This window comes from Gymnodraco acuticeps, unplaced genomic scaffold, assembly GCF_902827175.1.
Source record: "Gymnodraco acuticeps unplaced genomic scaffold, fGymAcu1.1, whole genome shotgun sequence".
Lineage (NCBI taxonomy): Eukaryota > Metazoa > Chordata > Actinopteri > Perciformes > Bathydraconidae > Gymnodraco > Gymnodraco acuticeps.
In genome coordinates this window covers 5,307,176-5,332,437 of record NW_022990238.1, presented here as the reverse complement: position 1 = coordinate 5,332,437, position 25,262 = coordinate 5,307,176, and the positions used below count along the sequence as shown (strand labels likewise).

At 39.1% G+C, this 25,262-nt stretch overlaps 3 protein-coding genes across 6 annotated transcripts in view; 1 reads left to right on the top strand and 2 right to left on the bottom strand.

Annotated features, from left to right (window-relative positions):
* Positions 1 to 107: 107 nt before the first annotated feature.
* stxbp2 (syntaxin binding protein 2) lies at positions 108 to 12,862 on the bottom strand. Of its 2 annotated transcripts, none has more exons than XM_034220058.1 (19): positions 12,826 to 12,862; positions 10,936 to 10,985; positions 10,769 to 10,850; positions 7,947 to 8,023; positions 7,779 to 7,854; positions 7,195 to 7,298; positions 6,720 to 6,868; positions 6,551 to 6,635; positions 5,503 to 5,633; positions 5,309 to 5,416; positions 4,726 to 4,783; positions 4,565 to 4,630; positions 4,048 to 4,128; positions 2,599 to 2,740; positions 2,345 to 2,451; positions 2,163 to 2,261; positions 1,994 to 2,079; positions 902 to 1,062; positions 108 to 810 (listed from the first exon to the last, which is right to left on the bottom strand). In XM_034220058.1, exons 1-19 carry the CDS (start codon positions 12,860 to 12,862, stop codon positions 731 to 733), a joined length of 1,779 nt encoding a protein of 592 aa, XP_034075949.1. In that variant the 3' UTR covers positions 108 to 730. The 2 variants fall into 2 exon arrangements, with proteins under 2 accessions (XP_034075949.1, XP_034075950.1); XM_034220059.1 differs by having other exon boundaries at positions 902 to 1,059.
* Positions 12,863 to 13,593: 731 nt separating this feature from the next.
* Positions 13,594 to 16,589, bottom strand: LOC117548321 (protein PET100 homolog, mitochondrial). Its single transcript, XM_034219502.1, has 4 exons — positions 16,452 to 16,589; positions 16,188 to 16,274; positions 15,442 to 15,474; positions 13,594 to 14,610 (listed from the first exon to the last, which is right to left on the bottom strand). Exons 1-4 carry the CDS (start codon positions 16,476 to 16,478, stop codon positions 14,521 to 14,523), a joined length of 237 nt encoding a protein of 78 aa, XP_034075393.1. The 5' UTR covers positions 16,479 to 16,589; the 3' UTR covers positions 13,594 to 14,520.
* Positions 16,590 to 17,913: 1,324 nt separating this feature from the next.
* Positions 17,914 to 25,262, top strand: part of brd4 (bromodomain containing 4) — a 29,716-nt gene continuing 22,367 nt past the window's right edge. The window contains exon 1 of one of the 3 annotated variants that reach the window (XM_034219534.1): positions 17,914 to 18,051. The gene's annotated coding sequence lies outside the window, so the exon portion shown is untranslated. The remainder of the gene's footprint in view (positions 18,052 to 25,262) is intronic. The other 2 variants (XM_034219524.1, XM_034219530.1) reach the window with 2 other exon arrangements.

The following is a 25,262-nucleotide window of genomic DNA, read 5'->3' as shown; positions in this document are numbered from 1 at the left end:
TCCTGATTTTGGGATAAGAACGTTGATAAAATGGAGCATTAGTTGATCAAATATTTGAAACAAATGTTATGCAGATTAAAATGATTCTAGATGACTTCACAAGACAATTTAAAGTTGATATCATGTTTATTGTATCACTCATTTTTCAACAACAAAGAAACACAGCCATCACACTTGCTCCCAGCAATATATTAAAGAATATGGTAAACATTTAAGCCTTCATAAAACAGCAGTGGAGATATTACATTCTGAGATTAATTGACCACAAACAGGGGAAAAAGGCACTTCACACTGAATATACGATACATACTTCAGACTTATAGTCAAGTCAAAACATATTGATTGATTTTTGGTGTGAGATGGTCAGGTTTTGTGGGAGTGCTGCAATTTTTTTACACAAATTAGGGAAATCATATATTGTAGTAACAAAAATAAGAATTTGAATCACAACAGTTATATAATCCAAATATTAATTCTATCTAGTTAAATATTTTTATATAATTTTAATCACAGTAGCATACGGAACCCCATTTACAACAAACTAATACAAATAGTTTTCTAAAACAAAACAAAGAAGCACAAATGTTTCCATTCATGGCTACATCTAAGATTCCTCCCCATGCTTCACTTCAGACGTGGAAGATGCTGCGACAGAATGCAAGTAGCCAGCCTCTCAAATGCAGGACTAAACCCTTATTCCAGTGTATAACACCCGTTTCAGGTGAACTATCTAACTATCAGGATTAGGAACTTGGTCCAGACTCTTCAGGTCATCGAGGAAGCTTGTTGGAGTCAGGATGTGAGAAGACCCTGTCAAGGAGAAAGTGATATTAATACTAAAAAGGCTCAACCTTGAATTGTTGGGATACAGAATTGTGGCCTTTTCAACATCGATTCTCACCAATTAGCACTTCCCATTTCCCATCAGTGGCTCGAGTGACTTCATAGGCGGAGCGCATCTCCGATTGAGACACTCCACCGATCACAAATATAATCAGCCGAGGGCCAGTGCGATATTCTGTCGGAGATTTATTTTTGTGCCAGTGTCCAAAACGTGCACTGCTGTAAAAGAATCAAACAACATGTCATTTTTATTAAAGGTAGGGCTTGTTTGTAAATGTAAATTATATTACACTATAATCAATCAATAATCCAATTATAGAAACTACTAATAGCATTATATCATTAAAAAATGTATGGAAAAATCCTATAAATCAATTGAACAGAGTCAGAAGGCCCAACATTTTCTCAGTCTAGAAGCAAATGTCTCCGTCACAAACAGAGAAGGGCTTTACACACTATCTCTGTTAATGTGTGTCATTATGTAACCTCTTTACCAACTGCTATGTCCAGTTGTGTATTGCCAGCCCAAAATAGCCCTTCAAGAGTACATACTACTGTTAATATTAATGACTACTACTATTTTAATTCTGCACTTTGCTAGAAAGGAAGGACACGAGCACGGTGCATTATAGAGATTATGAGTGAACCCAGGTCCATTAGAGTGGTTTGTATAAGCACCATCACCATGACAGGCATTCCCTGGGGGATTAGAGAGTAGGCTAAGCACAACTTGATTCATTTCACCTTTTCAGCTGCCTATGACACAAGCCTGACTCCAACTCAGTTACAGGGATAAAAGCTTTTATTTGACAACATTATTCTGTCTATCCCAGTTAATATGTTTGCTTATACAAAAACTAAAACACAAAAATACTACATTTTCCTTGGAATACAAAGAAATTCAATATTACTTATTAACCAGTTATTTATTTATAAAACTAATTAAGTAACAGGCGCTGTACAATAGCTGCCCACTGCTCCTAGTACTAGGATGGGTAAAAAGCAGAGAAAAATGTTCACCGTGTTTTCTGTACATGAACATGTGTGACCAATAAAGAGGGTTTCAACCTCCGATTCTCCAAGTTACTTCATATTTGAGGATATTTTTGATGATAATATATTTAGATATTTATCTTCTGTTTCCACCCACCTGACTGCAGTCTGAGTTGTGTTGATGGGAGCTGGGTCAGAGAGGAAGGGCCACTGCTTTCTGTCCAGTTTGTCGTCTATGGCATTCTGCAATCGAGAAACACAGATAGAGTAAAACGCAGAGAAAAGCTGTGTCAGCAACATCAGGAATCTAATTTTGGCTTTACTACCTCCATGACGTCTTTCATGATGGGTGTCCATCTAGAGAGCTGGTACGTGCTCTCCGTGCGCTCTTTCCGATCTGGCAGCGTGTTCCCTGCATTGCGGCCCTAACAGACAATACGAGGTATATAACAAAAAACTGAGGGAAAATGATGTTTGAGAATATAACCAAACTAATGAAGAAATTCACCCCAGCTATCAGGTTACAGCCCAGGTTCTGCAGGTTGGTGATAATGTTGCTGTCGGCCTGTATGTTTGCGTGCTGGATGAGCTTGGTAAGGTTCTCCTCCCCAATGCCTATATCGATAAAAAAAAAAAAAAGATAAAACAGTGAAGGCAATGATAACACTCAATTGTCTGCTTTACACTTATTATCAAAGCTTCTAATTAATGGTTAAAAATGTTGAATTGGTCCAAAAAGAAAAGATTTGGACAAGGACGCACCTTTTTTCTTGTGGAATATGTAGAGCAGTATGATGCGGATTTTGTCATAGACCTCAATTTCATTGTTGAGGAGCACAGGAACAATGCTCTTCATGGCATCCTTAAGAGGTTCCCCTTCTGAATTTGCTCCCATTGCCAAGTCCTGTGAATAACAACATGGTGGTTGACCATTAACTTTAACTGGCATCTCAATTAACAGTTAACTTTAATCAGCTGACACACGACTCACAGGGCAGCTGACACAGGAGGATGACTTGCCTTTTAAACTTTACTTACCTAACAAGTTCTTTATAGTCTTACAAGTTGGTACATATGCTGTAAACTGCTCTACAATAGTCTCATAATGTATTTTTAAATAGTCACTGAACAGAAGAAAGTTGAATCTGAATCTTTCCTAGAATCGGCGTTATTACTCACTTTTAACTCTGAGATATCCCTTTAATGACCTACGTAAAAACTCTTGTCAAGCTCTATGGTGAATTGTGACACAGCCTAAAAGGTCAATCAACACTTTTTGTGAGCAAATTAAACTAGAGAGTGGCTACAAGAGCACATACAAATACATCACATGGTTTAGTTCATAACGTTACACACATACATATGTATTGCCCAAACAATGTACAGCACTAAAACAAACAACAGCTGACAGAGAGCCATTGCTGTTTGGATCCCACCTTCAATCTTTGAGCCATGACATGCCTTTTGGATTAATGAAGCAGCTTTCAGACATGCTGTCAATCCATTAGTGTAGTGATAGACTTATTTAAAAGGCTCCATAAACACTTGCACTTGCAGAGTACCCCCCCCCCTCAGGGAGACAAAGCATGTGTGGCTCATAAAAGCAACACACAGGAGCTTGCTGATGGTCTGAACCTTGGCCTTATCCCAGTCTCATGTTGATGAAAGGATTTCCACATTGCCAAGCAGTACGTATATCAAGGCCTTTCCACTCAGTAATGACTTCCTTTGCATTTCTGTTGATATATGGATGTCCATTCCAGAGCTTCCTATGTGATTGTATGATTCTCTTACAAAATGTAAGATCAGTGGAGCTAGAAATAAATATGGACCCTGTAGAGGTCACTTATCATGCTTAGGGGGTGAGACAGAGTCATTCTGAAAAGAACTGACTGAAAGGATGTTTATCCAACAAAGCATGAACAGGCACATTTCAAGAATACAGAGTCTATGGTGCTTTTATCTTCAGGGATCAAGGGAGACTCATCATGTTTCTATTTATACCTCCGACTAAATGTACAGGACGGAAGTGTAACTTCACCCTATGTATTGCCATACTAATGTGGATTAAAATGAACTGGACCTCCAGTGTAAGTGAAGAAAATACATCAATGTGAATATTTGTATGGCCTAATAGCTCAGAGTCTATATGTCAATTAAACCTTCCAAAAGATAATGAATTTCACTTTCACACTCCACAAGAGTACCAACCTGTTCCACTTCACAAAGCTTATCGATAGACGCCTTGAATTTCTTCATACAAGCCTCGGCAAGGTGCAAGTGAGTAGAGTACTGTGAAGGAAAATAAGTAAGGATTATTTATTCATGAATGAATGAATTTGAGGTTAAAACCAAATCATGTGATTTACAAAACCAATAAAGCACTTCTAAGCTACGGCAAGACTGGCAACTCGGATATGAAATAGAAAATGTTTGGAGCAATTTGCGGACTAATGTCGTGATGGACAGTCAATGTAAAGTCCAATTAACTACAAGTGTTAATCATTTAGTTGTAAATAAAGATTTGTTCAAACAAGCTTTTAAATATACTGTCAGAAGTGGTCGTAATAAAATATGTTCAAAATAGTGATTGAGGAAGAAAATAACTCAATGATATGTATATTCCTAAAATAATTTTTTTTCCAAGTGTACCTGCTTTACAATAGAAAAATAGATATCAGACAATAATACTCATCGTGAGGGGCTGGTTTATCTTTGTCACACTCACCATGCTCAGCTCCTTTTGGTACTGTGGCATCTTCTTTAACATCTGAGAGAGATCTTTTATGTTGGACTGAAATAGAAAAAATGTAAACAAAATTCAATATAACATAACAGATATGTCATATTATGAACATCCGTCATGTGAGTACAGCCAGCAACACTCACATTGTCAGTGCACATTCTCTTGCTCTCACAAAAGGAGCGAAGAAGCTCTGTCACTTTCCTGCAACAAAGGGTTTTGAGAATGATGAGTCACCTTATGCAGAAATACATGTTATTACGTAACAATATTACTAAGAAACCAAAGTGTAACTCAGTTTATGTTATATTTTAAAACATTACAGTCCTAAGTAACTATAATTATACAGTTACTAGTACTTATCATAAATCCTCAAAATTACTGCACTCACTTTTGTGTTTTGACATATTATAAACATCAATTTAAAAAGGGAAAATGTAAGGCTTAATTATGCCACAAAGTGTGTTTATTTTATTACTGCACACTAAAAGGGATTTCATTAATATGATTAAATAACTATTTTCATTACTCTTAACCAAATATGATGTTACTTGTTTAATGGCAAAGTATGATATCGAATTGCTAATTCTTCGGGTGCATACAAAGCAAAGTGTGTGTTTTTAAGTTAACATAGAAACAAGAAAAAAACAATGGCCAGAAATTCTTAGGAAAGGTTAAAGTTAAACTAAATTGTGTGAAGATATTGTCATCTAGTCGTGACAGACTTACTTAGTGACGTCAGCAATGTGCATGTGTCTGAGCTGGATCCAGAGCTCATCATCTTCGTCCAATAACACTTCTCTGTTATTTGAATCCCCAATGCCAGTTGTCTGATAACTACAAAAATGTAAAAAAGGAAAACAGAATTGAATTTGGAGAAATTGAATGTGATGAGTACAATATAGAAAACGATGTTCACTCACCTGTAGATGTCCTGTTTGATGTCTAGCAAGTCATACGCCATTGCCTGGAAGGTCAACTCATGTAGAATGGGTGAGATGGGATCAAACCCACGATCGACAATCAGAAGCTGGGACCGAGCCTTGTCTGCACCCTAAAAACCATAAATATATGTTCTTACACAGACCAAATATAAAAATGACTTCATAGATGCATTTTTACTTAGTCAACTGTACCCCTTGTTATCATTTTGTGAGTCTGTCCAGCAGTGAAAGTCTTATACGCTTTTTTAAATAGATATCACAGTATGATGCAGGATGAGGAAGCGTTTCAGGAAACTAGTCAAGTACAGAAAAGATAAAGAGTAAGACAGCACAACATGGAAGCACTTCAGATGTATGCAGAGAAGAGGAGAACAGTAATACATGCCTGTTAAGACCCATCTCAGGAGCAAGGAAATGTCAGCTAAGAAAGACAGAAAAGAAGAGAAGTCCAGCAAAACATGAGAAAAATAATCAACGGGAAATAAAAGTCAAACCACAGAACGTCCACAACATGTGACAGAGAAGAGCAGAAGAATCCCAACGGAAATGTATTCTCTAACAGGGAAAAATTGATTTAGCAGAAAAAAGCGGTATGCAAATTAAGAATACAATAAAATCAAAACAGTCGGGGTCCCTACTGCTTAAGGCCAGATATATTAAAGACTTGCTAAAGCCAAACAGAAATACATTTATGATCAATTTTCCAAACAGATTGACACTCCAGATCTGCTTGATGAAGCTTTTGATTTGAATCAATGTTACCGGATGTTTTATTATATCATAAGTTCATTTTGAATTGTCTTTAAAGACTTTAAAAGTTACCTGCAGGAACCCTGACAGTAGGGCACATTATTGTTGTGCACTATTTTTTGTTTTTTTTAATTTGTATTTTACAATATATGTTGCATTTTTGGAGGAGCTCGGGTCATACGAATGTCATTGCCATTTCTACAGTGTAGCTTATGTGAATTATGACAATGAAACTTTTGAATTGGAATTGAATTTGGTGCTCTAAGTACTTCCTAACCTCTCCCATGCTTGGGTTGTCTGCTTTGTGAGCAGTAAGGCGCTGGTAGACCTCTTCAGCCAGTCTAGCGTTCTCCTCCGGTCCCCTAAGAGAGAGAAAAGTATACAACTGAATGAACAAACTCAGAGGAAAACTAATTTCACTCTACTTTTATGCAGGGCTTCCATACTTGCGGTAACGGATTGCAGGGTACTCCTTAAGTGTGTCACACAGGGTTGCAATCTGCTCCGCCAGAATTTCCATCATTTTCCCTTTGTCTTCATTTGGCTTAGAACTATAGAAGGAGAACATGGAGGACGGATCATCCAGAGAGAAAACCTGCAGGGGCGAGAGGGCATGAGGTTTGCCTAAATGTAACCATAACTGCATTATTCATATTTTTACATTAACATTGAAAAATTACTTTGTATATTGTGAAAGGTGTCATTCATTGTAAATCACGGCGAGCTCTAGGGAAGCATTTTAGTGTGGACTCTTTCATTAACAGCCTCAGTAGGCAGCAGTTAAAGTGAAAAAATGTCTGATAAACCTAAGCCGGCTGCACAGCACCAAACATCACACCAAAACATAGCTAAAACAAAACTGGATAAGGACAGTGTGGATAAAATAACCAGGTTTGTTAAAGTAAAAACGGAGAGTCTCACCTGAGACTCATACGGCAGGAAAGCAACATTAATCTCTTTTAAAGTCTTGACGATTTTGGAAACTCTGGATCTCCCAATCTCAGCAAAGAGACCATCCGGACAAGCTATGCAAGCAAACATAGGTCAATTAGAAATGGCAATAGCTTTTTTCGTAATATATTTTTTTTTACATTCATACATAAAATGTTTTAATGTTTGCAGCGTACATTTAAGAAAAGCTGTTTCCTATGTTTGTATACCATTTCATTTAAATGCAAATATGCAGAGTACGTACATTCATCACACACACACACACACACACACACACACACACACACACACACACACACACACACACACACACACACACACACACACACACACACACACACACACACACACACACACACACACACACTACACACACACACACACACACACACACACACACCCACACACACACACACACACACACACACACACACCACACACACACACACACACACACACACACACACACACACACACACACACACACACACCACACACACACACACACACACACACACACACACACACACACACACACACACACACAATCTTACTATCAGTGAAGAAGATGTGTGCTGCTTTGTAAGTTAAGGCAGCATCTTTGAAGTCGTTAATGAGAGCACGGACTGACTGTAATTGAAAAAAGTGTAGAAATGTTTTGGAAATCCAGTGACGACAGAACATTGCAGATTGATCTCTGAGATAAAAACTCCACAGCTTACCTTCTCCACGGGTGAAATCAAGTAAATAGCCTCGAGACTAGAGATGGGCTCCCTTCGTTTATTGATGTCCTCCACAACTGAAAAGGAGAAAGCAGAGAACTTCAGTCTCAACAAGCTGCCATAGACACTGTTGCTCCTTTAAAAACCAGGCAACCTAAAACTAAATCTGAGCCTTGGTTAAATGACATGACTTGGGCTGTCCGACGGGATTGCCGTAGAGCTGAGCGTAAATGGAAAAAGGACAAACTGCAAGTTTCATTTCAAATGTTGAGGGAGTGTTGGCGTCTCCATCAGATCACTGTGAAAGAGGCAAAAAGCAAACATTTATCTGACATCTTTCTGTCAAACCGTCACAAGCCACATGTTCTGTTTCAGACTATTGATTTGGTCCTTAATGCCCCCCAGAATACCGTTATGGAGACCTCTACTGCGGTCTGTGAAGACTTTCTTTACTTTTTTATTAATAAGGTAAACTCCACTAGAGCTAAAATCTCTGCTCCTGCAAATGACCCCTCAGTTCCTGCACTGTGCTCTGCTGTCTTTAATCCGTTTGAGCCTGTAGCTCTGTCTTTTGTACAGGAGATTGTCTCCAAGTTAAAGCCCTCTGATTCTCCAAATGACCCTGTCACACCTCGACTTTTTAAAGAGGTTTTCCCCACTGTTGGACCATCTGTGCTGGCAGTTATAAACAGCAGTCTGCTCTCAGGGAAGGTCCCTGAAAACCTGAAGCATGCAGGAGTGCAACCTCGTATGAAAAAACCCAGTCTGGATCCCACAGTTCTGGCTAATTTTAGGCCTATTTCCAAAATGCCTTTTATGTCAAAAATCCTGGAAAAGATTGTCTGCAATCAAATTATGTTTTTTCTGGAAGAGAACAATATACTGGAGGTTTTCCAATCCGGTTTTAAAACTATGCACAGCACTGAAACAGTGATTTTAAGAGTTTTTAATGACATCCTTTTATCTACTGACTCTGGGGACTGCGTTGTGCTTCTACTTATTGATTTAACTGCTGCTTTCGATACAGTCGACCATGACATCCTGATCTCTCGCTTGGAGAAGTGGATGGGCATTGAGGGGAAAGCCCTGGAATGGTTCAGGTCATATCTGAAGGACAGAACTTTCTCTGTCAGCCTTGGTGACTCCGAGTCATCCTCTGCTCCACTCCTGTATGGGGTCCCACAGGGCTCAGTATTAGGGCCCCTGCTATTCTCCCTCTATTTTCTCCCTCTTGGGTCCATATTTAGAAAGCACGGCATCGCATTCCACTGCTATGCTGATGTCCCACTAAAAAAGAAGGAGGGTTACTCAATTAGCCCACTGCTAAAGTGTCTAGAGGACACAAAGGCCTGGATGGCGTGCAATTTCCTAAAACTAAATGAAGGAAAAACAGAAGTAATGGTTTTTGGTAGCACCACTGGCACCACTTCTGTAGACCTGGGTTCCCTGGCTCAGTACAGCAAGCCCACCATTACGAACCTTGGCATTAAAATGGGCCGTGAACTAAAACAAATATGTATTTGTTGTTCTTTTCACTATCTTTGTAAAGCGACTTTGAGCACCTGTAAAAGCGCTAACAAAATAAATCTATTATTATTATATTAATGGACCGTGAACTCAAACTTGAGAGTCAGATTAAATCTGTGGTAAAAACAAGCTTTTATCACCTAAGGCAGCTAGCCAAAGTAAAACCTTTTCTCTCCAGACAGCAGTTTGAGACAGTAATCCTTTGTCACCACTCGGCTGGATTACTGTAACTCTCTCTACAGTCAGGGGTCAGTGGGTCCTCCCTCGCTCGTCTGCAGCGGGTGCAAAATGCCGCAGCAAGGCTTTTAACTGGCACACGGAAATATGACCACATTTCCCCCATTTTGGCTTCGCGCCACTGGCTGCCAATACATTTTAGGATTAATTTCAAAATCCTTGTGTTTACTTTTAAATCCCTAAATGGCATGACCCCACCATATCTTTCTGAGCTGCTACACCCTTACACGCCCAACCGCCCTCTCAGGTCAGCGGATCAACTGCTCCTGAATGTGCCCAGAACCAAGTCAAAGCTCAGAGGGGGCCGTTGCTTCTCTGTAGCGGCTCCCACACTGTGGAATGATCTGCCCCTGCACATCAGACAGGCTGCCACACTGCCTGCTTTTAAATCGCTTCTTAAAACCCACCTCTTCCCTTAGCATATTAACATCTTTTAGAGAGTTGCTTTTAAATTGTCTATTGTTTTTACTTGTACTTGTTTTATGGTGTGTGAGCTGAGTTACTTTTTGTATGTTTTGTTTTGTTTATTTGCCTGTACAGCACTTTGGTCTGGAGGTTTAAAGTGCTCTATAAATAAAGCTGTATTGTAACAATCTGACTTTATCAATATGCAACGGCAAAAAACCCATGATCATTATAATGTATAATGAAATATAAATGCCAAAATGTAAAAGCTGCCAGATGAAAACCAGTGTGTGTGGAACTCTGAGAAGGGCGTAAAATACTGTTTATCTTGCATATCATTTCTTTTTTCATAAGGATGGTGAAAACATGTGCAAATATAGAATTACCTTTATTGAGATTATGTAAATAAAATGGTTTTGTATGGACTGCATCTTTTTCATTTTGATCAAATCAATCAACATATGAGGTTCAGCTTTGTGAAAGTAGACAGGACACCTGTAAATATTCCTCGATTGCTGATTCCAATTTGATGAGGCTTGCAAAACTTAAACATCACTAAAAAAGTGTACTGATATCTGTATGTTTTTAGTTTGAGCGTTCATGTATGCAATTTATTAAAAGGATGCATGAACATTAGTTATCTGCATACTTACTGGTAACCCCCTCTGCCAGAATGTCAGACATCTTGCAGCAAGAGGACAGAATTCGCATGCTCATGTGATCCACGATAAGAACCTGAAGAAGTGAGAGATATACAGGGGTTATAAATTCAGTTTGACAAAATCAGGGGACTTTTTCATTCTTATTGGAAAATTGTTACCTTCCATTCTCCATCCTTCTTCACACTTTTAATAACCCCATTGAGGATTTCTGTAGAAGAGAAGAAATACATTTATATATGATTACAAAGTATCAATAATTTCTTGCCCCACATACAAATGTTAGGTAAAACAGATAAGTGTATGAAATGTATCAATGACTCCAATACGACAATACCGTGCAATGCTGTTTGTAGATTTGATATTACATTTTATGAGGATCAGATTATAAAAAAGGTATAAAAGCTGTGGCAGGAGGTGGAACACCTTGCCTAAAATGTCGTAAAATAAAACACCAGCCTTCAGGGTAAAAGAGAAGAGGCACTATTCCACATAACTAAATTATATTTAGTTTGGCAATTGTTTTGGCCATCATCACATCACCAGGATCGGGTAAGCTTACTTCTTCAGCTTAACTTTTCTCGTCTTAATAGTGCACACAAGGACGACAGTGTGTGAAGATGCACAAAAATGAAGAACTACCTCAATGTGATAACATGTCATTTCTCAACTTCCTCAATATTAACAAAGCAGAGACTCCCTAATGCAGGATGGACTCGACAAGAAAACCAAGCCACATGTGGTCTTAAGGTCCTTCCTCTCAACAATTGTTACTAAAGCTCACTTTTTTTTTTTTTTAACGGTACAAACATACATTCAGAAACTTAACAATGTCTACTAGGACCCAGCGATGACAAACTTCCTTTCTTGCCATGGCCAATCTATTTCTACACAAGGAACTAGAAAAGATGACAACTTTTAGCCGGGGCTTTTCCAGCTTAAAGAAGACAGCCTTTAAACCATATCAGTTTTTTATCTTCGCCTGTGTATTTGTTAATTAAAAAAAATGTAGCTAAATATCTGCCTCCACAATTGCCCTGATGCAAATCTCGCCTAAAACACAATGCATATACCAAAACTTAAATAAATTAGTCATCAGGCCTAGTTAAAAAATAAATCATTTTTTGTCTGATCTCTGAATCCCTGGCAAAGTGTGGATTATATATTGCCTATAAACACATGAAGATGTTATGAGTTCTGAATGACGGGTGTTTTCACATTATTTGACATGGGAAAAAAGGTTGTGCCAATGTTGTAAAGAAATGTAGGCTACATTTATATGATACATTAAGAACAACTGTATCACTTCATTAAAATACTGAAATTGTTATTTAAACGTATAAGGGTAAATAACCATAACGCTATAGTGTTTGTAGATATTTCTGAATACACAATGTATTATTAATTAACTTTTTTATATTGACGTTGCACCTATGCGTTGCACACCTAGGCAAATTCCCCGTAGGCCTATGTGTTCAACTACTTGGCAATAAACCTGTTTCTGATTCAAACAATAGCTATTTGTTCATTTTATCAAGACACCTGACCTGATGATTCAATGTTGAAATACAAGTTACTCTAAAACTTAATTGATGTCTAATGTCAGAACATAATAGTTAATTTATTCCATCACAAGGGAAGTTAACCGACTTCCCTTTAGATGAGCTAGCTTGCGTTAGCCTACAACTTTGACTGTCACAACATTTCCAGTCACTGACGCCACGACTATTTCTCTTTTTACATCCGCAAACACATCACAATAACAACCATTTCTCCTCAGCAAAGATTGTTACCAACACATACAGAACAACAATATCAATTTATCACAATAACTTGGTAAGTGATGTCATCAACCAAAGTAAGGTGCGCAATTCATTGGGACAGGAACAGGAAGAAACCCTTTGGTGGCCATCGTCTCCAGCAATGTTTTGAGCTAAAAGCTGAGCGTTAGTTTATCGAGCTCATAGGTGACGTTTAACTTAACTTTCTACGTATTTTAGTTTTAATAAACTTCTTACAGCAGATAGGGATACAATGAATGTGTAACTTACTTTCTCCTACTACCGCTTTCAGCCCACTCGGTGCCATCTTGACAGCAGTCTGCTGCTGCTGGTCGCTCGGTCACTTCCTTGTTGTTATATATCGGATCTAGCACACAGCTTTTGACAGCGAAATATTGCCCCCTTTTGTCTAATTCGACTATTGCATGGTCAAATCTCATCCACTATTCACAATTTTATATTGTAACCCTACTATGGTTGTGACCTTATGTTTGGAAAAAGCACCATGTCCTAATTCTAATTTAGCCGGCGCCTTTTCCTAAAGATTTTCTGCAACTAGAAGTCCAACTACTATGTTTTCTTAAGGGTGGATTAACCCCATAAATAGAACCAGTAGGCCTATTCATCACTTAGACTATCATAACATAACATACTATAGTACAGCCATTAAAAGAAACAGCTGAAAGAAAGAAATACACACTTTCTTGCCTTGCCTGCCTAAGACTCATCATGACCTATATGGTTGAACACATCCAAAACAATACCACCCTACATTTGGGAGTTCAAAGTAGCTGTCATTTTCAGCAGGATACACCGTTTTTTTAAATGATTAAAGAAAATGTTTTCTAAAGTAGGAAAGAAAAAGTGTTTCCAGATCAAGCATTGCCAAGCAACTGCTGGCTTTTGTAATCAATTCAGGTTTTAATTTAATCTCAACACATTTATGTATGTGTGTGCTGTAGCAGGAGGTACACTACTCTACACTTCAACCTGAGGTTAAGGATGTGGCAATAGGCGAATCAAAACGTGTTGCAATAGTTGAAATACAATTTTTTTTTAATGAAAACCAGCATTAAAATTACATTTTAACAAGCAGTACACACATAATCAGTGCCTATGTCTTTCCCACTCCCCAAATAAACAAACACAGGTTGTAAATACACTTTTACAACCTGGATAAAACAGGTTTTAAAAAATATATATAATGTCACACAACTGAAACTAAATGATTACTAATGCAGTCAATTGTTTTTCCATCTCCAATGAATGCAGAAAATGATAATCTATCAGATAAGAATCCTGTTGCAAACTATAAATCAACTGTAATTTAAGGTTCATTTAATTTTAAAATAAGACAACCAAGAACATCAAGCAAAAGGTACCCATACTTCATTACACAGGCAAAAGGCAGTTGTTGCTGAAAAATGGGCCATTTTAAGATATTATCATGAAGAGGGTGAATACTTTTGCTGTTAGTTACTTTGTGATTTGTGTTTGTGCATTCAAATCATCTTATGGATATTTGTTTTACACTTTGATATTAAGGTCTATTTCTGTTGTATCCATGTCAAAAATGTCTTATTTCATCCGCTGTGGTACAATGTTGTATGACACTAAAACTGGTCAAAAGCAACGAGGTTGAATAGACCTATTAGGCTTTGCACCTCATAGAATACATTCTTATAATTACATTGGATTGAACTCGATATATCTCAAAAATAATTATTGTATTACAGTGAAATCAGATCAACTTGATTGACAAAATGTAAATGAAAAAGACATATTGGGGAAAAGCAATTCCTGGAAAACACCCAGCACACCTTTGGGGTGTGTTAATTTATCAGAGGTTTCCAAAGGCTCTTACTCCAGTCAGACACGTTTTTTTTACTTTTCCCCAAAAAATATTGCCAGATGATCCTCCCCTGGTGGTAGTGGGAATTTATACATTTCTTCATCTTATTTTGGTCAATTCTCAGTCTCCATAGACATCCGTTTCATTATTCGCTTCTCCTTACGAACTCGCATTCGCTCTTTGAAGTCCTCCAACTCTTTCCTCTGAAAACAAAATATAGCACATCATCAGTTTCAATCATTTTCATCAATATTGTGCTGTACAGCAGTAGTTAAAAACAGGGCTTGCATATTTAAATGAAAAAAGTAGCATCAAAAGAAAGAGTTCTTGTTTCGTCTATGTAGCTGTATTTACTGGTTTGTTTTAGAATTATATATTGATGAAATAATATTATAGACCCTATGGCAAAAAACTTGAACACAGGGTGTACTGCAGTGCAGACAAATTAAGCTCAGCGCAAGTTCAACCAGGAAGACCGTCTTTACTCATTCATGTATTTCTATTCCCATGTTACTACTCTCTCTCCTCTCAATAAGTGACCGGGGGCGTCACTCTTCAGCTTAACCAATCACTTCGCTCTATTCCCAAGAGCCTATCATAGCGCTCTGTCAAACCTTTTAAATCTGCTCTCCCCCCTCTGACAGCTGTCATTTCAGGTGACTCTACGCAACCCTCCTCCACCCCCTTTTCACCTCCAGTCCCTCGGAATCCAGGGTCAAGCTAAACCACTCCTCTTCAGACCGACCCAACTATCCATTCACCACCACCAGTGTCTCGACCCCAGGGGGGTTTCATCGGATCGGTTCTACCCTCCCGAATGATACTTCCTGCACAACGGGGCCTAATCGCCAAAATTACCATTACATTCATTTGTGCATCTGCGCAATAAATATGTATTATTACATCAAAACAGTCTCTCCTGATTGAAATGTAAGTGTTGTGGTAGTGAGAGAGTGCAGTACATTGTTTTATTTTGTGTTTTTTATGGAACTCATGTACTTTATAAACCTATGAACTCTGTGCATTATACTTACATGCTCTTTCTCGTCGGCTGGGAAGATCTCTCTCTGGATATCGAAAGATGCCATCATAGAACAGAGAAAAAAACATCTGTTATTAACAGTGGTGGAAAGTAACAAAGTACATTTACTCAAGAACTATACATACTTAAGTACAATTGCGAGATACTTGTACTTTAGTATTTCAATTTGTGTGCTACTTTGTACTTCTACTCCACTACAATTAAGAGGTAAATCGTGTACTTCCACTACAATTAAGAGGTAAATCGTGTACTTTTACTCCACTAAATATATGTTGTACCTTTAGTTACTTTACAGATTTTGATTAATGATGTCGTGAAATATAATCTAGACTTAAATAAGACTTTAGTTAAACCTGGAGTAAATTCACAATCTACCATGCAGTACACAGAGTAATTAAAACTAGTTGCACCTTGACCAGCTTTGATTACACTTTAATGCATCAATAATTATAATCCAAAAATATTATATATATTATTCTGAAATGGTCTAATTTGCATAATAAGTGCTTTTACTTTTGGTACTTCAAGTATATTTTGATGCTGATACTTTTGTACTTTTACTTGAGTAACATTTTGAATGCAGTGCTTTTACTTGTAACGGAGTATTCCTACACTCTAGTACTTTTACTTAAGTACAATCAATTAGTACTTACCATCTCTGGTTATCAACATGCCTCATTGAGTGGATAAGTGAGTATGATTAGGAAAAAAACGAAAACGAAAATCAGCATCACTTACCTTCCTCTTTACTATGTACTCTTCAAAATACTCTGCTTGATTTGAGACCCAGAACATGGTCACAGGAAAGGATAGATACAGCATCATCTGTCCAAAAACAAATGGACCGGTGAGTGAAACTGTTACAAGATGATCACTTAGCCTAATGTTAATGACTAGCTGGATTGAAACACGAAGCCTGGGGCAATTTGTGAGATTCTAAATCTTAAAATAAATACATATTCAACATATACGGACATTATTTGAAAAAAAAGTGCTACTCACTCGAAACACCTCTATTTTAACACCCATTTTCACATCGATAGCACGCCCACAGCAGCAAAATGTTATCTAAACTCCAACCATCGTCAAAGACCTTCACATAACATCCGGGTTTCTTCTTCGTCTTCTTTTGGAAACTATACCGCCACCCTCTGGATTGGAGTGTAGAGCAGTAGATTGGCAGATAATGAAACTAGCTAAAAACACTTAATTCTCTCTGGTTGCTCTTAAGACTATTTGTTACAGACTGAATACTTTCCGGGTTTCTTCTTATTTTTATTGTATTGGCAATGACATGGGGCAATACCTACCTACTCGAGTGTGGATCAGTAGGTTGGCAGAAAATACAAATGGACAAACATTTCTTCCCTTGCCAATTCCCTTATGTAAAACTGAGTATTTCCTCAGCTATTCCTGACATAAATTCCTTCTCTCATATTCATCCCTGTTGCAGTCTATTAATATATGATTTAGATTTTCTCTGAATGCTGTAAATATGTCTTCCTCTCTCTCACTTAGCCCAATATGTTTGCCAGGGTTTGCATAAGCTTTCACGATAGCTTTAACTTCTTTTTTACTTTGTCTAATTTCTCATTTCCTTATACCTCATAAGCAGGCACCCAAAAAAGGAGATTTTCAATGCCCTCTGATGTAAATAAGTAAGTAAATTCTCTGTCCGCATGACAACTTTCAGGACACTGGTTTGGTTATTTTCTTCAACCAACAACAATTTTGCAATGACAGAAGGTGGCCTGATGGTCTCTTTTTGTTACTGCTACTTCAAAAAGAAGGGACAAAGAATGCATCACCTGTTCACCCAGTCTTTGGTTCTTTTGAAGAGGAACATTTTGTTTTGATAATGGTCAATATAGTTCTGTGCCCTATACCAGTGTTAGTTATTCTTCAAGTTTAAGGGGCATACTTGTGCATTTTGATGGCATAATAACTCTCCACGGAGGTATTATTGAGTAATTCTAAATTAGACAACGACACATTGTTAAACGTTGACTCATAATGCTCCAAACACTCCAGCGTGAAGGTCTTTTTAGGATTGGGTATACAAAAACAAAATATTTAAATAAAAATAAATATATTTGTATGAGTGGCTGTCCACTGAGGGGCGCTGCGAACCATACTTTTTTCGAGATAGAACTATTTGTGGGCATTTTAGGTAAGAGTTGCAATTTTTACCCGCAGAGCCGTAAAGTAGCTCTTATCTATTTTCACTGAAAATAACTTATAAAACATCAAGGAATTTACAAGAATGTCAGTGTCACTTGTGATCGTGTATATCGTTTATTCTAAAAATAAATACAGGGAATTTTCTAAATATAATTTACTTTATCTTCCAACTCTTTGGAATAAATTAAGGTATCATTCAAATTATATTAGGGAAAATATACTACAGTTGTTTGCCAGTTATCCTGGTGCACACAGATATCATTTCTCCTCCGCTGCCACTGAAGTTGCAGCCCGTGATCGCCCGTGACACGCTCTTTACGTCCTCAGCGAAAGACCTACGCGTGACGTCACCGACAACGAGAGGTGTTCAGGATCCTCGGAGAGAAAGATCCCGCGCGCCCTGGTAACCTGATAAACCCAGGTAAACGCCGCTGTTTCAAACATTATTCTGCCAGTCATGTTGTCTCAGTAAACCGAAGGAGTAAACAGCAATAGAGACGGTAACGGCGGTGTAATGGCCTGAGAGGTAGCGCTGATGCCCGGCGCCCACTGAGACCGTTCACTTGCACGGCGGCCTGTTCTGGCTAACTAGCTTGCTAGCTAAAGCTAGTTGGCAGTTGTCTATTAAAAGACACAATAACCGCATCTACATTGTCTTTCTTTCTGACATTCCTTTCCTGTCGCACCAGCTGTTGGCCACAAATACGCTGTAAATAGCCAGACAAATGCTGCTACGACTACCGTGTTGGGCATCTATTGCTAGTTTGCTCGTCGACCGTCTTGTGTTGTGGGAGACGGTGACGCCGTCACGGTGATGATGGCGCACACTCAGACTGAGGCTATTTGATGAGAATGCAGTCAGTGGAGCAGATAACACACAATAGATATGTAATGTTCATTTTCCAAACCCTGTTGTCATGTTTCTGGAAACATGTCTGTATCCCCGAACGCTCTCAGCTCGGCTATGCATAGCACTGACGTCCATTACGAAACCCAGGCAATAATCTATGCCCTGTGGCCTAACGTTAGGATCTTGGCTCCTCGACGACTGTCGATCGCCAGTAGTTATTACTTTGCAGTTTCTCGTTTTTTCACCACATCTGGTTGTGATAGCTATCCCACACATATGTGTTTGGGCGTGCAGTGTTTATATGACTAATGTTACTACGGTGGGGCTATAACAGACATAAAGCTGTGGCATTCAGCCGACTGTGTGTTCAAACAGATTACTCATGCAGAGGCCCGTTACTTAGCATACTGTCCCTACTGTTTCCGTGTTTGGGGAATATACCATGTTATAGGCTTTAAACGTGTTATTTTATTTTGTAATGCTTGTCATTTCTATAGTAGTTAGAAGCACACCTAACGTCATACATATCTATCCAATGACAGACACTAGCACAGCAGCACTCACATGCTTGTTTGGATAGGCTTCTTTACCTGAAAAGACTAAAGCATTAAAGCTACTATAAATGGTAATCATGCATTTGCCAGTTTATTATACACAACTTTATATATATGTATGGAAACTAATACAATTCATAATTAAGTTGTGTGATTAGCTTGTCACTGATTAGGTATACGAACTGTTATCATTACGTACACTTTGCAAGTGTGTAAACAAAGAGGACACTGGGTCATGGGGCATGCAGTTACCAGGTATTCAGTAATCAAGTAAGCTTAGAGGTCCGTGCTATTAATAGCATTATTGCACATTTATTTTCCAAGATGAAATTGATCACCTGCAATATAATTGTGTTAGATGAATGTGACATAGTGCTAGCAGATACCAGACAGGGTAAGGGTTTGCAGAGTTGAGCTTATAGTTGCATATCTATAAAATGTCATTACTGATAGCTGTTGGTTTTTAATTTAAAACCTGTAAACCATTTGCAGCATTTAATAGTGTCTAAATAATAAAAAATGTATGTGTGCTAATTTTGGTCGTTTTCATGACCTACACTTAAAAAAACATACTTTTTCTTGCCACTGTTTTTTTCCCCCTTATTTTTTGTATTCCTCTTTTTTTGGTTCTGTTCTCTCTGCTTTAGTTTCCATGGTAACACCATCCTTGGCCTAGTTGTGAATGACCTCTAAAAGAAAAGGAGTGTGTAGTCAGGGAACAAATGAGCGTGCGAACAAAATCTGTGTGAGTGTGCTTAATTTATCACTTTTGAATCAATGGCAGGAGTGTCATGAGGCTTACCAGAACCATGTTACACCTGCTACTGCACAAACAACAAAGCAGAGCATGGACTTTTGGTGTTTTCTTAAGCCACATCAAATTGTCATAGGTGCCATATTGCGAAGCCAATATTGACTGTTTTGTTTATTGTTTTGTGATGAAAAACATTTAGATTGACTTTTAAGCTTATACCTATATTCTTTTCATTTCAACATCATGATTGATGGTCAACTTTTAAGGCTTGTTTTATTAGGCTAATCAGACATTCTAAAACCGTTCACTGTTTCCCGTTTGGCTGTTTTCTGTCACCCATTAAAGTAATTTTCAAAAATCCTATCATCATTGTATAGTCTGAGCTTTATTTATAGTGGGGTCTGGAGATATTACTCAGACCTATTACAACAATGTTCCAATGTACCTACTGCAGAAGCAAAATGCTATTTTATGAAAAGTGATTATTTCAAAATGCTCAGTAGTTGTCGCCAACAAACATGTAGTGTTTTTTTTGCTGGTGGACAAAAAAGTTACATTTGTACTCAAATGCCATATACTCTTAGTTGCTGTTGATATAAGGTCAAGACATGACTGCATCTTAACTTCCACTGTGCCAGGGTGTTTAACATTAACTGAACTGAACTGAATAATACTTGGAAGTCTCTTAAGTCTGGAACAGGTCCTAAATGTACAACTGGTAAATCTAAGTCTAAATATTTACTCTCCTTTTAGATCTAATTTAGATTTTTGTTGCCTAATGCTCCACTATGGACAACTGTTCGCTTAATGTGTCTTTGTGCTCGTTGGTGCTGAGTAGTAAATGTACAGTACTAATTGAAAAGTTGGTTTTCAGAGCCTTTTGCTAATAAATATGCTAATGAAAAACAGTTACGTTTGAGCTGAAACTCATTAAAAAAGCTCAAAAAAACTGAAGGAAGTACTAGATCTTGGTGATATGACCCTTTTATGTCCATCACATCGAGTGCCTCCTTTTACATGTAGCCAGATTAAGGACTTAAAGGTGACATGTCATGCTTTTCCGGTTATTACCCGTCCCCTTGTGTGTTATGAAGGTTGTTAGGCATGTAAACGGTGTGGAGAGTCAAAACCCTCAAAGTACACCCTGTAGGGAGTAAAACTCTAAAACAGAAAATACCTCCCCAAAACGCCTCGTTGGAGATACGTCACTGTCCATTTGATTCTTCCGGGGACATCATGATGTCATGTCGTCCCCGGAACGAAATGGACCAATCCGTGGAGCCGTTACGTCCGCGGAGCCGTTACGTTAAGCCCCCGCTGATTGGTCCAAATTGACCAATCCACGGACTTCCTCACACACTCAGTGCAAGCAGCTCTGCTGATCTCTCCTCCCTGGCTGCAGGCTGATAACAGACAGTTGGGATCGCGGCGAAATTCTCTCTGCAGACCCATTCTCACAGCGTTTATCAACCCTTTTCTGACTCAATATCAAGCCACACTTATTGTTCTTACTTCGGCGGTGACTTTGTGTGTGCTCAGGGTGAGTTTGGCTGTGTTTCGCTGTGTATCGCTAAACAAGGAAATCACACCTCCACGGAGCTTAGCGCGATTCACAACGTCCCGACTGGTCCCGACCAATCGGAGCACACTGGGCTCACAGGGGGGGGGGGGGGCAAGAGCTGCAACGAGCCGTTTAGTGGAGAGAGTGAATACACATACTTTACAGAGATGCTACATGAGAAACCAATGTGAGTTTGGAAAATTGCACAATATAAATCTATTCTAGTAGACCTCAACAATGGAATTATGATCAGTGGAAATGGCCATGACATGGGACCTTTAATACACAATTAAGGAACTTGAATATCTCTTCTAGAAGTGCATTGGTTAATAATTGTGAAGATAATTAAATGTGTACTCCAGTGAATCAGTTAAATATTGCCCTTCTGTAATGTTGGAAGTTAATTGTCAAAGTGAAATAGGTAGTGGTTGCTCGCAACACAAGTTTTTTTGAAGGGGAGTTGGTCATTATTGACCGTGTTCAGCGAGAAGTCGTGTGGCCCGGTGTTTCAGAGATGGCCCATCTCGTCTCGGCGGCTGGTTATACTGGTTTTCAAACTCTAGACGGCTCCCTAAAGAGCTAAACGAGATATGGTACAACTGGTATCAGAGTAATTAGTACTGAACTGTAATTTACTTTAATCACTGTAAATGTTTGAGTTTTAACTGCCTTCATATATTTCCTCATCATGGATGTAGTAATAAGACTGATTTGTAGCATGCGTCTAAATACACAAGTTTGTAATAGATGTACAGAGATTTCCAAGTTGTTCAATTAGATTTTCTGGGTTTTAAAAAACAAAACAACATTTTATAACTACAGAAGCATTCTTGGTTGGATTCAGTTAATTCTCATAATACTAGAAGGCTTTGGTTATTTGTATGACTTAGTATCTCTTTCACCACCCTTCTTCTTTCTACAGTTTTTTACAACGAATAACTGAATATATACAAGTGCACCATGTCAAGCTGGCAAATGGCCTGTTCCCTGTTTTCTCCACTCCCGTTCCCTGTAGAGTTCAGTTTCTCTGGTGCTCTGATGATTAATGGAAGCATCCAAGACTTTCTTGCAGAGTCTCATCTCTGTGTGCACTGCTGCCTCTCCATCTGACCCAACCCCCAATCTGAATGCAATCCTCTCCCTCGCTCTACCCGTTGCTCTCGCCATCATCCCTCGCTCCCTCCTTCCCTGTGTCTGAATACGATCCCCCCCCACTCTTCCAGTGACGGGGCCATCGGTTTGGCCTCCTGAATTGCTGTAGGTTGGAGCTTTTTCACTCTGGCAGCTGCTGTATTGTCTTTGGGAATGGTGCATATGGCACGTGGACAGCAAAGTGCGTCTGTGAGGATACTGTCAGTGTCTGGCTGCAGCACAGATCAGATTCTTTAAAGGTCCCATGTCATGGCCATTTCTACTGATCATAATTCCATTGTTGAGGTCTACTAGAATAGATTTACATTGTGCAATTTTCCAAACTCACATTGGTTTCTCATACAGCATCTCTGTATAGTATGTGTATTCACTCTCTGTCCTACATGGCTTGTTGGAGCTCCTGCCCCCCCCCCTCCCTGTGAGTCCACTGTGCTCTGATTGGTTAGCTCGCCCACTCTGTTCTGATGAGTCCACCACCGTTACAGCGGGACATCAGTGATTATGTGTTGCAATAGGCGCATTCAGACCGCAGTACTTTTCCCACAAAGGTTCATGAGAACTTAGTTCATGAGAACTCTTTTGTCGCGTTCACACCAAAAAGAGCCGGTACTAAAATTAGTTCATGAGAACCTTTTTACCCCCACGAAAGTCCCTGCTAGAGAGCAGAGAGCTGCTAGAGAGCAGGGACTTTCGAGCGGCTTTCTTGTGAGAAAAGAGCTATATTTCTGATTGGCTGGGCGGATTGCAAACCACGCCCCGTAAAACTCCCAAAAAGTTTTGTGAAGCCGCCATTTTATTATCCTCTCATTAGCATTATTAGCATTAGCATTAGCCCAGCGCAGAAACGCAGAGAGACTAACTTATGGCAACACAAAATAAAACATGGGAGCGGTGGAGATTAGGAGGTGTCGGCGTTCTGGCGATTTACTCGGAAGGCTTCAGTAGAAGCTGCTGGGACTCCCAGCAGCTTCTACTGAAGCCAGTCCCCAACTCCGGGGACTTCCGGCCGGGGACTTTGGGCGGCAGTATACGCCGTGAAGTGGTTTGCGGCCTGCCAGTAAACCCAAAGCAGAAGAAGAAGAAGTGACGTCAGCGGCTTCATTTACCTAATCCACCCCCAGGGACTTATTCCGGTGTGAACGCGATCTGTACTTAGTTCATGAGAACTAAAGAGTTCTCATGAACTAAGTTCTCATGAACCTTTGTGGGAAAAATACTGCGGTGTGAATGCGCCTAATGGCGTCAGCAACCAGAAAATGACACCAGTAATGACAAACCGATGAGAATGCTGCGTGGGGTCTGGGTGCCGTGTTGGCGGGACGTTGCGCGGCTCGCTGCTGCGAGGAGCGGACAGTGTGAGCTGGGTTCATTTCCTGCTTGCTGCGTGGGGTCTGCGAGACAGCGAGACATCGCGAATGGACGCGGGAAGGGGGGGGTTTATCTACCCATGCTACCTACTGGGCTTTGCCTTGAGCTAGCAGTGCCCTTAACTTCCCTTTGCCCAGGCTCCACTTGCACCCGCATCCCCCCGCACCCCCAAACACAGTGTAAGCGTGTCACAGTTTCACTGCTGAGAGTGTGTGTGTGAGGAGCTCCATGGATTGGACCAATGGGTCCATCCTGGGTACTTCACCATACCCAGGAAGAAAAAAACGGAAAAAGAAATCTCCAACGAGGCGTTCTGGGGCAGCATAGACAGGTATTTTCTGTGTTAGAGTTTTACTCGCTACAGGGTGTACTTTGAGGGTTTGTGACTCTGCAGACCGTTTACATGCAGAAAAACCTTCATAACACACAAGGGGACGGGTAATAACCGGAAAAGCATGACATGGGACCTTTTTAAATTGGTAAAACCGAGTACCAAGTATACCTGAGTATACAGTGATCTGGATATCTCACCCATTGCTTGATGTCTTTGGCTTTTGACATAGGACTAATTATGAAACAGTGTGCTTGTTTGCATGCACATGAGACTTCAGATTGATTGAGAGGTCAGCGGTCAAACTACCTCTGGTTTTGTTTGTATAATGGTTGGGTGATTGTTTTGATATACTACTTTTTTGGATACTAAATGACATATTTCATGATTTATGGAGTTGCTTAAATTCAATGTCAAGAATATGCTCATCATCCAACTGTTGCCTCTCACTTACCCTAAGATTGGTTAAAGTTGTCTCTTACTGAGTCTTCGGCAGGCAATTTAAATGTGTTACTTTAGAAGAGTCAAAATGCAGCAATGTCATGCGGGTTGGATGATTGGAGTCATTGGGGTGTCTGTAGGTCACATCTGTCGTTCGAAATATCTTGCTTTTTGACTCCTTCCTGGCACTTAGGCTTACATATATTCCCCATCAGACATGTATTGAAAGGCTGCATTTACTATCACTTCTGTTGTATTGTATGTTATTATATGGTACAAAAAGATTTCTTGGTATTACCTGTCCTACAAAGAATATATTTGATTTAGTGAATTATGAATATTCTAACATTGCTTGAGACGATTTGACATAAACAAATATTCCCATAGTGCTAGGGCTGCTCAATTAATCGTATTTTAATCGCACTTAGGATTATGGCTTGCAACGATTACAAAAACAACGTAATCGAAATGCAACGATTATTTTTTTATTATTTATTATTATTAATTATTTTTTGTATTGGTTTTTCAGTTGAATTATACTTAAAGTTCAGGGTAATCAACTGTTAAAAACATACTGTTCAAAAAAATTGTCGTGATATCAATTATTGACCCAAATAATCG

What these genes read in the sequence shown, in the direction of transcription:
- stxbp2 (XM_034220058.1), bottom strand. Translation starts at nt 12,862, where the DNA reads ATGGCACCGAGTGGGCTGAAAGCGGTAGTAGGAGAAA. An exon ending in GAAAGCGGTAGTAGGAGAAA is followed by an intron (nt 10,986 to 12,825) that starts GTAAGTTACACA and finishes TCTCTTCTACAG; the next exon opens with AAATCCTCAATGGGGTTATT. An exon ending in ACCAAAAGGAGCTGAGCATG is followed by an intron (nt 4,129 to 4,564) that starts GTGAGTGTGACA and finishes TTTCCTTCACAG; the next exon opens with TACTCTACTCACTTGCACCT.
- LOC117548321 (XM_034219502.1), bottom strand. Translation starts at nt 16,478, where the DNA reads ATGGGTGTTAAAATAGAGGTGTTTCGA. An exon ending in TTAAAATAGAGGTGTTTCGA is followed by an intron (nt 16,275 to 16,451) that starts GTGAGTAGCACT and finishes GTTTTTGGACAG; the next exon opens with ATGATGCTGTATCTATCCTT. An exon ending in AGTACATAGTAAAGAGGAAG is followed by an intron (nt 15,475 to 16,187) that starts GTAAGTGATGCT and finishes TTCGATATCCAG; the next exon opens with AGAGAGATCTTCCCAGCCGA.